Source organism: Wyeomyia smithii, chromosome 2 (assembly GCF_029784165.1).
Source record: "Wyeomyia smithii strain HCP4-BCI-WySm-NY-G18 chromosome 2, ASM2978416v1, whole genome shotgun sequence".
In the NCBI taxonomy this organism is placed as follows: Eukaryota; Metazoa; Arthropoda; class Insecta; order Diptera; family Culicidae; genus Wyeomyia; species Wyeomyia smithii.
This window is the reverse complement of record NC_073695.1, coordinates 31,111,547-31,124,759: the sequence shown is the minus strand read 5'-3', so window position 1 is coordinate 31,124,759 and position 13,213 is coordinate 31,111,547. Positions and strand designations below refer to the sequence as shown.

Here is a 13,213-nt window from a genome sequence, read left to right as displayed (position 1 = left end):
TGAGTTCTCTTCTCAGGTGTCTGTTTGCAGATTTCCCCGCCACCTTTGAAAAAAAAAGACAATTTTTCGAGACGTTTCTGAACTCAATTCATGAATGAAATTTTGACATAAAGCTCGGAACCGCTGACATAACGCACGTAATAGCAACATCATCATCAGCAAGATCAGTGACACCTGTCAGTTCGTAAAATGGTCTATAGTGCGATTTTATTAGCTTTTATCCTAACTTCGCGGAATCAGAAATAATTATCAAACTAACTTTTATCAGTGTCCCTCTCGAATCGTTTTGGCGTAACCGGACGAACGCCGCTCGTGTGTCAGTACTCGGCAAATACTCGTTCGGCAAGCACGCGGAAACAGCTGAGTTTCGTTATGCACATAAATGCGATTCGCTGAGTGCGCAGTAGTGCTAAAATAGTGACGTCTGCTTTCCATAACTGGGACGGCAACAGAATATTGAGTAAAAAAATTGCAACCCGTCGATTCGGCTTCAGTTTTTGTATTGTGATTTGGACATTAAACAGTTTTTTGTCATTCGATGGTGGCTTGTGATATGAAAACAGAAAAGCAAATCGGTGTGGCCAGTTGTGATGGACAGTGAATGATAAATCAGGAGGAAAATATTTTCGCACTATCTACCATGATGTATAAAGATCAACTATCTACCGTGCACAAACGCTGCTCGCGTTACTGCTTCTCGAGCATGGTTCAAGGTTTTGATCAATAATCCGTCGTGATTCATTTTTTGCTCATTTAAATGGCCAGATATTGCAAGCTATAGAAAATTTTAAAGTTCAAATTATATTCACAAACCTGCTTGAGCTGCTAGTGCCTAACTGATCGTGAATTATCTGTATCTATCCAATCTAATTTTATTCATTCAACATTTAACGTGAGAGGTGTTTTTTTATCATAAACATGGGTAATAATTTTCATAGAACAGCCACCATGAAAATAAAGAGAAAATAAACTTAAAATATATCTACTACGAAACATTCCAGTAGGATTTAAAAGTAATAGCATAACAGTTATTAGGAGTAAAATAATTAGAGCAATTGGAAGGGCCGTTTGTGTAAATTAGATAATAACGTTAATCTTTTCTTATCCTGAAAATAGATAACATGTGAATACAGGTGCTAAAAGTCCTGATAATGTTTAAAAATAATACCTAGTGAAAAACACAGAATCTCTGTGAAATAGTTACACATTTGTTGTCTGGTATATCAAGCTGAAAAGTGGTTGCACAAGAGAAAGGAAGAAAAAATGGAAACCCACCTGGCTGGTGGAGGTACCGCGGTGACCATGGCAAATAAATCCCTGATGGCCACACTAGCACCGAGTGCACTGAATAGCAGTAGCTGGGTCACAGGCGCTGCCGTACACCTGCTAGAAAGTGACCATGACGACGAACAGAAAACTATCTCAATGGATAATCTATACCCGGCACTGGTACAGTGCTTTGCCATCATTATTTGTGGGTAAGTTCAATAATTCTATTTCATTTCCGAATGAAAACGACGTAAAATTCTGTGGCAACTACTAAGATTAATTTACTAGGAAATGTGAAGCAGAGATGTTGAGTTTCTCCGTAATTGTTATTCTAGCAGACATGTTAGATCAGAGGCTGCAGTTCTGCGGAATTGTTCATTTTATATCGACTGGACTTAGGTTGATTAATCATAATTTTATACTCATAAATAAACTTCACAGCTTGAAAGCTGCTAGCCCCCCGTCCATTGAAGTCATATTTATATTCTCTATTGATGAAAAAGTTTAAGCATGAATAATTAACTCAGTTTACCTACAGTAGTTTAAATGAAATAGCGTGAAGTCTCGCTGCATTAGATGCAGTTTTGAAAGCAAGTCTCAACCAAACGGTAGCCACCACCTTCTAATGCAAAAGTTAAAGTGTGAATATTGTGCTTTGTCTGGGCAGCGTCTCTATCGTAAGCGCAACCGATTTAGCGTGAAGTGGTATTAACATTGCCACTGCATTGCGCGTCCCGCGAGATAATTCAAACAGTTTATTCAATGGCTTTAATTTTGCATTAGCTTGTATGAGAAATTGCTTTGTCTGCGCTATTACTTCTTTCACTGATAAAAATGACTATTGACGCACCGAAGGGAGTTTATATTTCCAGACTTGGTAACAGACTTTGCAAAAGTCGATCTCTTTGAGAGGTTGGATCGCATTGTATTCGAGAAAATATATTTATTTTTATTGCTTGAATTTTGTTTTGTTTGAGGCTATTGACGATATTGTTTTGAACAGCTGAAATAATTCTGAGCACTTGATGGCAAAAGTAATACAAGTCACGAGTATCATTTGTGTAAATCAACTAACATTCAAACGGGTTTATTATTCTTTTATGCTAACTACAAGATGCGCAATTAAACAAGAAAATACGCGATGGATGGTTACTAATACTAACGGTTATTAATTACTTTGGTTAATAATAAATTATTTAGCTTTGAGATTTTGTTAGGAAAATGAACTAAATAAATCACAATGTCTCTAGTCCCTGGTGCAACGATTTGTTGCTCTATAGAATCTTTCACGATCACTACCGCTCTTGTTTGGTCAAAATCTCAAATGGTTAGACTATGTTTGCACTAATAGGAATGAAGGCCGCGCTTTACTATAGAGGTTGTTTACCCATAGAAGCGCACAAACCGGTTTGTGCGAAATCGATATTACAGGTAAAATGCAATGATTCTTAAGGTTAGACATCGACTAATTCGCATTGGAAGAGCCGTGATCTTAAAAGCGCGTGATTTATGTGGTAGGACTTTCCCATCTACTAGTCACCGCCGATGAATGAAATAAGTGTTCGGTTTGCTGTTGTTTCCTCGTGCATTTTGCAGCGATGCGATAATATTTGCATGACTTTTGGTTCTTGTGTTTTGTCACACAAATGTGTTGACCCTGGCCTTAACAGTTGCCAATAGATTTTTATAATATAGCCAAAAAATAGTCATAGCAGTATAACGACTACCGAATACATTAAAAAAAACAGTCGGCTTAGCAACTGCTATTGATGAGATAATTGCATAACATATCAACCATGTAATAATTACATACATAATACATCTTATGTAACAAATTCATTATACAACTTAACGTTATCAACTGCTGGTTGAGTAGCAATGACAATGTAATTTTCACATAACTACCTGCTTTCATCAATTGACAACAAATAATACCTAAACAGAGAAAGGAACTCTAGTGCAGCCGAAGGGCCCTCACGTGGCCAAGTGATAACTTATTGACTACGTCGCGTTGCATAGTCTTAATATTACTGTACGGGTACTTACTGTTTGTTTTAGTGTACTGTAATTTCACCGTTTGGTAAGCACAATGGAATAGTCAATGTCATAGTCAGTTGTTATCGTCACGTACCGGTGATTACTCTCGTAGTTTACACTCTTTATGCCCGGGACAAATTGTATACGTCATTTCTTAATCAGTCACGATGTGTGTTTCAAAACACATGTTTCCAAGCAAATAACATATGTGTGTATCAATCTGTGTATTGAATGTATTTGATTTGAATGTTAATTATTACGTATGCTCAAAATGCAGCGCGTAGATTGTTTGAAAACTGATTAGGCACTACATGTGAATTTGAACATCGCACACCAAATTTAAATTATCGCATTGATACTCTTCAGAATTATAAGAAAAGTTCGTTAAAATGAAAAGTGCAGTTCTAAACCTAGCTTTTATTTTTAAAAGTTATCAAACAAATATTGGAATATAATTGTACCAAAAACATTTGAAATAAAATAAAACATAAACTTAAAACTACCTTACCAACTATGAGGTGAGCTCACCGTTGTGAGTGAGGATTATAAATATTTTTGTTGGAACTTACTGATAATTTGGTTTGATGAATTTTCCAATGTTTCCACATTAGTAAGCCTATGTAGTTCATCCGTGCTAAACCAGAGAGGACGCTATAAAATCATTTTACAAAATTTATTCCGAATCCTTTGTAGTTTCTTCTTCCTGATTGCACATTGACTTATTCAGATGGAGGCTGCGTATAAGATTGCTGGTCTGAATATTTGTTTATGAATTACAGTGTATTATTGAGACAATGTCTAGAATCCCTGTTGATAAGAGGATATCAACATTTTGTATACTTATTGCACTTTGATTGATTAATTAGATCAGGTCAATTTAAGACCCCACCGTTTATCTTAACACTTGCTTGTATCATCATCAAACAAAGATTTCTCACACTGGACAGTGGTTCGCCCATAGGCCAAAAATAAAAAATAAAGTTTTTTTGTTTTCTGCTTATTATCGATTTTATGAATCGGTTATGAACCTAAAAATGCAGAAAAGCTGTTTTTGTTGGCCTATTCTATGAACGGTTTACTTTTGAGCACGAGATAAGCAGTACGTGTTTTTTACATTGTGTATATATCCGCTTTGGAACAAATTCAATTGCTTCATCTGCTTATTTTCATCATTGCGGTGTTGTTTTGATGTGGTATGTGCTTAACTGTAATCAAAATTAGTCGTAAGAGGGAACGTAGTAATAAAGTCAAAGAGCACCACTCATGCTAGAATTCATGTAATCCTTTAAATGTGTTCCGCGCGAGATACTATCACCAAATTACCACTAAACGAAAGACTCAGGACTCAGGAAAGATTTGTTAAAGCATATATTTGCATCCATGTCGATGACAAGCGGTTTACTTTTTCGTTTGAATTTCATGTTTTCTGCATAGTTTCTTAGAAAGGGTTGTGGTACATTCAGCTCAAATTTACAAATTTGTACACAAACATTTGTCTATATTCGAAGTTTGATATCTACGGGAGGTTGCTGAAACGATATCAAATTTGTTTTAAGGTTTTTCCAATGATAGAAAAGTCAAACTTTGATCGCTTTGAGGGTTCACTTAACGAAACCCGATAGAGCTAAAATTTTGCATAGCGACTTTTTTCGAGAAGGCAAAACTTTTGAAAACTATTATGTATGTATGTTTGAAACTATTATGTATGCATGATAATGGGAATACCAGAAAATTGAAACAAGATGGATGATGTCAGTCCCAAAAAAGTTATAGTCAAAACACACTTAATTCTACTGATTTGAGAAGTTTCCAAAAACACTACTGTACAAAAATAATTTATGACCGCCCTTGCCATACAATTCGAACCACTGTGCACTGGTGATAAACCAGAAAGATCAGAAGTAAAAATTTTTAATACGGGTGGGCCTAAGATACTTCCTTGAGGTACACCAGCTCTAATAGTCAATCTATTAGATTAACCTGCACTATTCAAGTCGGTCAAATAACTTTGTATCACTTTTGTGATGCAAAAGGTAAACGAATATTGGACATTTTAGCTATTAAACCTTTATGCCAAACACTGTCGAATGCCATTTCTACGTCTAAAAGAACAGCTCTAGTGGAATAGCCTTCAAATTTTTTAGTTTAAATCATATTTGTTACTCTAAGTAACTGATGAGTAGTCGAATGCCCGTGGCGAAAACCAAACTGCTCATTTGCCAAAATTGGATTCTCATTAATATCAGAGGCGTCTCGTCCACCTGTTCAACCTGTTCATAGGACAGGTAGACAATCTCAGAAAAAAAGTGATTTTTTCACATTTGTAGAGTGGATGAAAAATCGTCGGAGTAACCTATTTGTTATTTCAATGTTATCCCGAACATACTTATTTCATTTTCTACATATTGGAAATGTATGCACCGTGAAGAATTTAACCTGATGGGCTACATTTCAGACTACGCCATACAACTCACACGCAACGCAACCCACACGCAATAATGACTACCGTTTGTTCATACCTTTCACCTGAACTAACCGTCGTTCAACACTTCTCTCCACCTTCAAGTGCGGCAGGGTAGACACAGACATTCATGCACACCACTACTAATGCGACGCCTCGCGTAAAAATGACATTTTTGGTTCAAACTTTCTGCTGAACAAAACCGATGTCAGCGAGAGAAAACATTCATTACACACCACCTCTCTTTATCTGTTTCGTTATGCCTTTCTGTTTCTTCTCGGTTATCTGTTTCGTTATGCCTTTCTGTTTCTTCTCTCGACGTCATTAAAATTTGAGAGAGACCACGTGGCCGCGAGAGTTCGCAGATCCATCTTCAGAGCTTTCGTAATGCAAATGAAAAACGAGCAAATTCATTCATTATTTCTGTCAATGTGGTGGAATTCCTCCGTCGATGTATAGTTTCATTCAAACCTCTACACCCATTTTGTTCATTCGAAAACTTGAACCTCGCATAGTCCGCATAGTATACGATTGTCTTCTTACGCGCTGCTTTCTTTTTAGTTTAAAATTTCAACATCGTCAAAAGAAACGCTTTAGCATTGAACAAAGATAGGTTTTTTACTCATGCGAAAAGTTTAGAGGCAAATAGAGCATAAACATGATTTCAATTATCGTTGGAAAAAACCTGAATGATACTGACATTGCATATCACAACGCCATACGTCGAGCGAACTTTTCTAGTTCTTCGACGGATCCAGAGTTATTTATGACTAAAACCGATCATTGAGAATCATGATGTGATAAATGTGATAAAGATTTCCTTATGAAATGATGCAGATATCATTATTCCACGAGAAAATTAACGGAAAACTCGCGGTCATAATAGATCGTAGAATTTCTTTGCCATATAGATAAATGAAGAGAGATAAGAGTTTTCGAAACTGTTATCACGATACTGTTGTTTTAGTGTTGCAAATGTTGATTGAACAGGAAGCCCACTTGGTCACGCGTCGCCTCTGATTAATATACGTATCATTTTATTAAGAATTATTCTTTCAAAAAGTTTTCTTTCAGAAGAGTAATCTAAATAATCGATAACATGAAGCTTCAGCTGTTTTCTTTCCAAGTTTAAAAATTGGAGTGACTTTAGGATTTTCACCTCCCATCACCTCATGTGCTTTCATGTTTTTGAAGTTCTTGGTAATAAATCGTACTTCATTCAAATTTGTTTCCAGAACCTCTTCAAAAAGATATTCTTGAGTGGTGGATCATACTTTTGTGATACATAGGGTATCGAACGTCTTCGTCAGTGGTTTTCTTCGGTACCCTTTTGCATAAGATTGCTGCAGAAAAACTGCCGAAGAAAACCACTGGCGAAGACGTTCGATACCCTACTTAATATTCAATAAGACTCATATTTTAGAATTAAAATTATGAACACTATCAAAAAAAAAATTTCGTCGTTTTCATTTATTCGTCAGAAAAATGTAATCGCCATCTCTGAAGAATGGTATGGGCTTTCAAGGTTTCTTGAGAATCTTCGAAATCTTCCGAAAGAGGTTTGAACATGGTTTTAGTTATGCAACTTCTCTCATGAAATTTTCAGTGCGCAAGAGAATGAATCTATGTTTGACTTGCATTCGTTATCCTTTAAAAATAGCTTTCAAAGCACGATCACGAGATATTTAATATTGATGCCTCTTTATTCAAATGTATAATAAGATGAAATTTATAGATAATAATAAATGTATTAAATTTCCCTCGAGCCTTTTTTCCAAGGTGGCGGGGAACTTGGAAGATAACTCAGGGAGTGGGGTTAAATTTAACCGAACCAACTGAAACCCCTTCCGGCCCTCAGCCTTATATACTTGGAAAGACGATTAAGTATTACGTTGGGAAGTGGCTTTTTGTGCTTCATGCGACATCTTTACTCTTATACCTCATAGCTGACCACCAGAAGAGACTAGCAATTAGCTACCAGCCACACACGATGTAGCTCCGGGACTATCTGAGAGGCCGCTGCACAGACCGCTCTGCAGATGTTCGGGGCTACACACATCTTCCGAACTAAGTTGTCTGGAGTATTGTCTGGTCCGGTCACTATCGTCATGTCACTCCTCGCACGCCCAAAACGGGGACGTACGAAGGAGACATGCTCAGTGGTCTCCTCCACATCCACGTTCTCGGGACACATGGGGGTTCACTTTTCCGTAGCGCCTCCCAACCCAATAAAATTTTCAATTAGACTGGAAGAATGCTGAAGAAAAAACTGAAAAAAATGAATTTCAAATGAATTTACAAAATAGCAAATATATATATATATATATATATATATATATATATATATATATATATATATATATATATATATATATATATATATATATATATATATATATATATATATATATATATATATATATATATATATATATATATATATATTCTCTGATTACTTGATCCAGTGTAACGAGAGGGAATATGAAATTCTCACACCACCATCGATTCCAGCTGAAGGTATTCCAGAGCTTCGGCAGACAGTTTTGATTAGCTTGGAAGTTTCGAGAATGAAAATTTTTGATAGAATCAGCAGATTCTCAATTATTCAACGAGCCATGGCGTACGTCGTGCGATTTGCGCATTATATCAAGAGCGGCAGAAGGCACATTACTAAAGGACTTGCCACAGTCGACGAAATGAGAAGCGGCTTGTTGTTGGCTGTACGATTGGTACAACAAGAATGTTTTTCAACCGAGATGAGGGTGATAAGGGAAGAAAAAGACTTTAAGCATTCATTACGATGCTTGAATCCATTTTTCGATGAAAGCGACGAAGTTTTTCGTGTTGGCGGGAGAATTAGGAATGCTCATCTTCCTTTCGAGGCTAAGCATCAACTTCTTTTACCGCATGGGCATCCGTTTACACTGGCTATTATTCGACATGTGCATCGCAGCAACTTACATGTTGGTCAACGTACTTCACGACAACAGTTTTGGCCTCTCAGAGCTAAAAGTATAGTCCGGAAAGTTGTTCATAGTTGCATTCCTTGTTATCGACAGAAGCCAAAACGAGCTACACAATTGATGGGAGATTTACCCAAGTATCGAGTACAGGAAAGCCACATTTTTTCAACAGTTGGAGTTGATTACGCGGGACCATTTTCATTTAGATCTTCAACTTCCATTAAGAAATCATTAATAACTAAAGGATATGTGTGCATTTTCGTCTGTATGGCCACAAGAGGCATTCATTTAGAGCCTGTTTCGAGTCTGACTACTGATGCATTCCTAGGAGTATTACAACGGTTTGTTAGTAGAAGAGGATTACCCCAGAAGATAATATCTGACAATGCTACAAATTTTGTGGGTGCTAATAACGAGCTCAAAAAATTGGCGGACCTATTTGAATCAGAAGTACACCAGAAGCGATTGAATGAGTTTTGTGTGCAGAGACTGGTCATTCATCCCTCCTCGCAGCCCCCATTTCGGAGGGATTTGGGAAGCAGGTGTGAAATCAGTCAAATTTCATTTGCGACCCATATTAGCAGAACACAAACTATCATACGAAGAATCTAATACTGTGCTTTGTCAGATTGAAGCGATATTAAATTCAAGACCGTTGACTCCATCATCAGACGATCCGAATGATTTTGCTGCTATTACACCAGGACACTTCATGATTGGTAGAGAATTTCAATCGATTGCGGAGCCTTCATACGGAAGTGTAAAATATGGCAGGCTTACTCGCTGGCAAATTCTATGTCCCTTAAGCTGGAAGTACAAAGTCAGCAGAACAAAGAGTTAATAGCATGAAAATTTAGTGCTCATTCGATGCTCATTTAATGCCATATCGCCGAATTTAATGCTCCATCATTTCTTTGAAAAATGCATTTGTTTGCTAGCTTAAGAAAATAGCTAGCAGACAATATACAAAAATTGCATTTTTAGCCACAAAACAGTTCTATAACGGTCAAAAACATTTAATGCTCAATTAATGCTCTTGAAAAAACCTGATTTTCATGATAATTTTATTGATTTTGTATAAATTTTTAAATAATATTATAATAATAAGATAATACATAAATAGCTTCAATTTTTTCAAACATTTTCCTCTGAAAACAATCAGAATCCTTTTGATACGATTAGATACCAATTAAATGCTCCCATATGCGAGCAGTTTCAATAACTTAGGTGCAGTTTTCATTAAATACGTTTTTTTTTTTTTCAAAAATATTGTTCTGCTAGCTTAAGAAAAAAGTTAGTAGAACATTCGCCAGAAACAGCATTTTCAAGCAATAAACTGTTGTAGAATGGTCATTATAATTCAATGCTCATTAAATGCTCTTGAAAAAACCTGATTTTCATGATAAATTTATTGATTTTGTATAAATTTTTCAAAAATATGATATATAAATAGCTTTAATTTTTACAAACATTTTCCTCTGAAAACAATCAGAATCCTTTTGATACGATTAGATACCAATTAAATGCTTCCGTATGCGAGCAGTTTCAATAACTTAGGTGCATTTTTCATTAAATGATAATTTTATTGATTTTTTCTAAATTTTCGAAAACATGATAAAAATATGATTTCCATCCTGTTTTTTGATTTTCAGATCAATTCTTTTGTTCTGAAAAAGTCGGAAAGATCGTTTATTTTTTTTTTTTTTCGATTTTTCAAAAAAATTATTTTTCAGCGTGCAGAACTTTTTTTTATGCAATTTTGAGTGATTGTCAGGTATCGTGTATCATTTCTAATGTTGTCTTATCGGCTTTTGAATGGTTGCGTGTGATTATGACATCATCATGCCTCCATATAGTCCATTCCATTCCTGCCCATAATGCAACTGGTAATGCACTAGCAGTAATGAAATAATCGGAGTACAACCAGATCGAACCAATCTCCAAAAACAAGATTTCGAGTCATCGGTGTTCAATGTTCTAGGGATTTTTTTATAATTGGGGCTAATTACAGAAAACGAGGCGAGCGGCGAGTTACTCGCCTGACCAATTTTGATATTGCAGATGGCTGGATTTTGGACATGTAGCTGGTCTGCGAAACTGTTCGACTCAACTGTCACCAAACATGTTTCACTCGCATTCTCTAATACAACATTTTGCTCGTCCGTCAGTGACTGGAGGTGAGGCGCTTATCATTATGAACTATTTAAATGATTTCTATTCTTCATGAATGATAGATTATTCATTCTCACGTACACCGGTGTTAATACCCAACTCAATTAAAAAAATGGCGCTTGGTTCAGTGAATTTCACAGCGCCTCAAAAAAAAATGCTTTGAAAGATCGATTCAACAGAGATAGATCCTGCAACTCCGATTTTTTAGGTGAATCGATCCTGGGACCGCTCTGCTGAATCGATCCTGAAGATTGATTTTTCCCTGTAGATCGCCCTATCCCTTATTCCGTATCCTTTTCATAACAATAACTTCTCTGGCTATTTTCTTACAACTGTTGGTCTCTTTTTTCGATTTTTTTTTTTTTTTTCTTCACATAACATTTATTTGACACGGCACAAATACAATTTAATGTTTAACGGCGCCAATTATATCTGATGACTTAAAAACTAAAGCAAATTTTTTATCCTCGCTGCCGACTACGAGCTGAAATTAAGTCTAACTTAAAACTAGCATGGGATTTCCAATCAGTGTTTTGTTGTTCAATGGTCGTCTGATAATCGTCGAATGGCATGTATGGATTCGTTCTGCTGAGCCACGATGTCGTGAGTTGGGACAGAGGCTCGTAGTCCTTGGGTCCTGGTTCTGTTGTGCGGGGTCTGGTTGCTGGTTTTGTGCTTAAGGTTCAAACGTGTTCTTGTCGTTTTGTTGGGTGTAGACGGAGGGGAACGGGACTAGACTGGGGCGTGGATGGATTTCAGGAAAACGTATATAAGGGACATGTAGGATAGGTCACGGCTCGCCAAGACATCACGAACAGGAACAGCCGGCTGTCTACCCTCGGCCTGCAGGGAAGCTATTAATTTAGACCTGGCGTCACGGTGTACAGGGCATGACCAAACCACATGCTCTATGTCGTGATAACCTTCACCACAGGCACAGATACCACCTTCCCCGAGCCCAACACGACGGAGGAGCGCGTCAAATCTATAGTGATTGGACATAAGCCGGGACATCACGCAAATGAAATCCCGACCTACATCCAACCCCTTGAACCACGGGTTCGTCGATACTTTGGGGATTATGGAATGTAACCACCTTCCCAATTCCCCTCTGGTCCAAGCATTTTGCCAACTGATGATCGTATTCTGACGTACAAGTGCGAAAAATTCATTAAAGGCAATTGGTCTTTCATAAATATCACCGTTTGTTGCGCCCACCTTAGCCAAAGAGTCCGCTTTCTCATTACCCGGTATCGAGCAGTGAGAAGGGACCCACGCTAAGGTAATCTGAGTAGATTTTTCGGATAAAGCACTCAGATGTTCCCGTATTTTCCCCAGGAAATACGGAGAGTGCTTAACATCTTTCATCGATCGGAGAGCCTCAATGGAACTGAGACTGTCCGTAAAGATGAAATAATGGTCCGTGGGCATTTTTTCGATAATCCCTAGGGTGTACTGAATTGCAGCTAATTCTGCGACGTAAACAGAAGCAGGATTATCGAGCTTATGGGAGACGGTTAAATTGTTATTGAAGATACCGAAGCCAGTGGACCCATCAAGAAGTGATCCGTCAGTGTAGTACATATTGTCGCAGTTGATGTTTCGATATTTATTGGAAAAAATTTTAGGGATCTGCTGCACGCGTAAATGATCCGGGATTCCACGAGTTTCTTCTATCATGGATGTATCGAAAAACACAGTAGAATCAGAAGTATTTGATAAGTCGACACGATTTGGAATATTCGAAGAAGGGTTAATATTTTGGGACATGTGATTGAAATACAATGTCATAAAACGGGTTTGAGAATTAAGTTCGATTAACCTTTCAAAATTTTCAATCACGGGACGGTTCAAGACCTCACATTTGATTAGAATACGAGAAGACAGGCTCCAGAAGCGGTTTTTCAATGGTAGTACTCCAGCTAAAACCTCCAAACTCATCGTATGGGTCGACTGCATGCAACCTAAGGCGATACGCAAACAACGATATTGTATTCGCTCCAGTTTGATCAAATGTGTGTTTGCTGCGGAGCGGAAGCAGAAACACCCGTATTCAATAACAGACAATATCGTTGTTTGGTAAAGCCTTATAAGGTCTCCTGGATGGGCTCCCCACCATTGTCCGGTTATTGTACGAAGAAAATTCACTCTTTGTTGACATTTTTTCATCAGATACCTCACGTGACAACCCCAGGTGCCTTTAGAGTCGAACCAGACACCAAGATATTTGTGTACCAAAACCTGAGAAATCGTTTTACCCATTAATTGTGTTTGAAGCTGAGCAGGTTCATGCTTCCTAGAAAAAACTACT

At 37.3% G+C, this 13,213-nt stretch overlaps 1 protein-coding gene across 7 annotated transcripts in view; it reads left to right on the top strand.

Moving 5' to 3' along the window:
* The first annotated feature begins 325 nt into the window (after positions 1 to 325).
* Positions 326 to 13,213, top strand: part of LOC129721568 (integral membrane protein GPR155) — a 52,480-nt gene continuing 39,592 nt past the window's right edge. Inside the window, exons 1-2 of one of the 7 annotated variants that reach the window (XM_055674295.1) lie at positions 326 to 460; positions 1,117 to 1,478. In XM_055674295.1, the coding sequence (XP_055530270.1) occupies positions 1,264 to 1,478 (215 nt within the window). In that variant the 5' untranslated portion in view covers positions 326 to 460; positions 1,117 to 1,263. The other 6 variants (XM_055674298.1, XM_055674299.1, XM_055674296.1 and 3 more) reach the window with 6 other exon arrangements.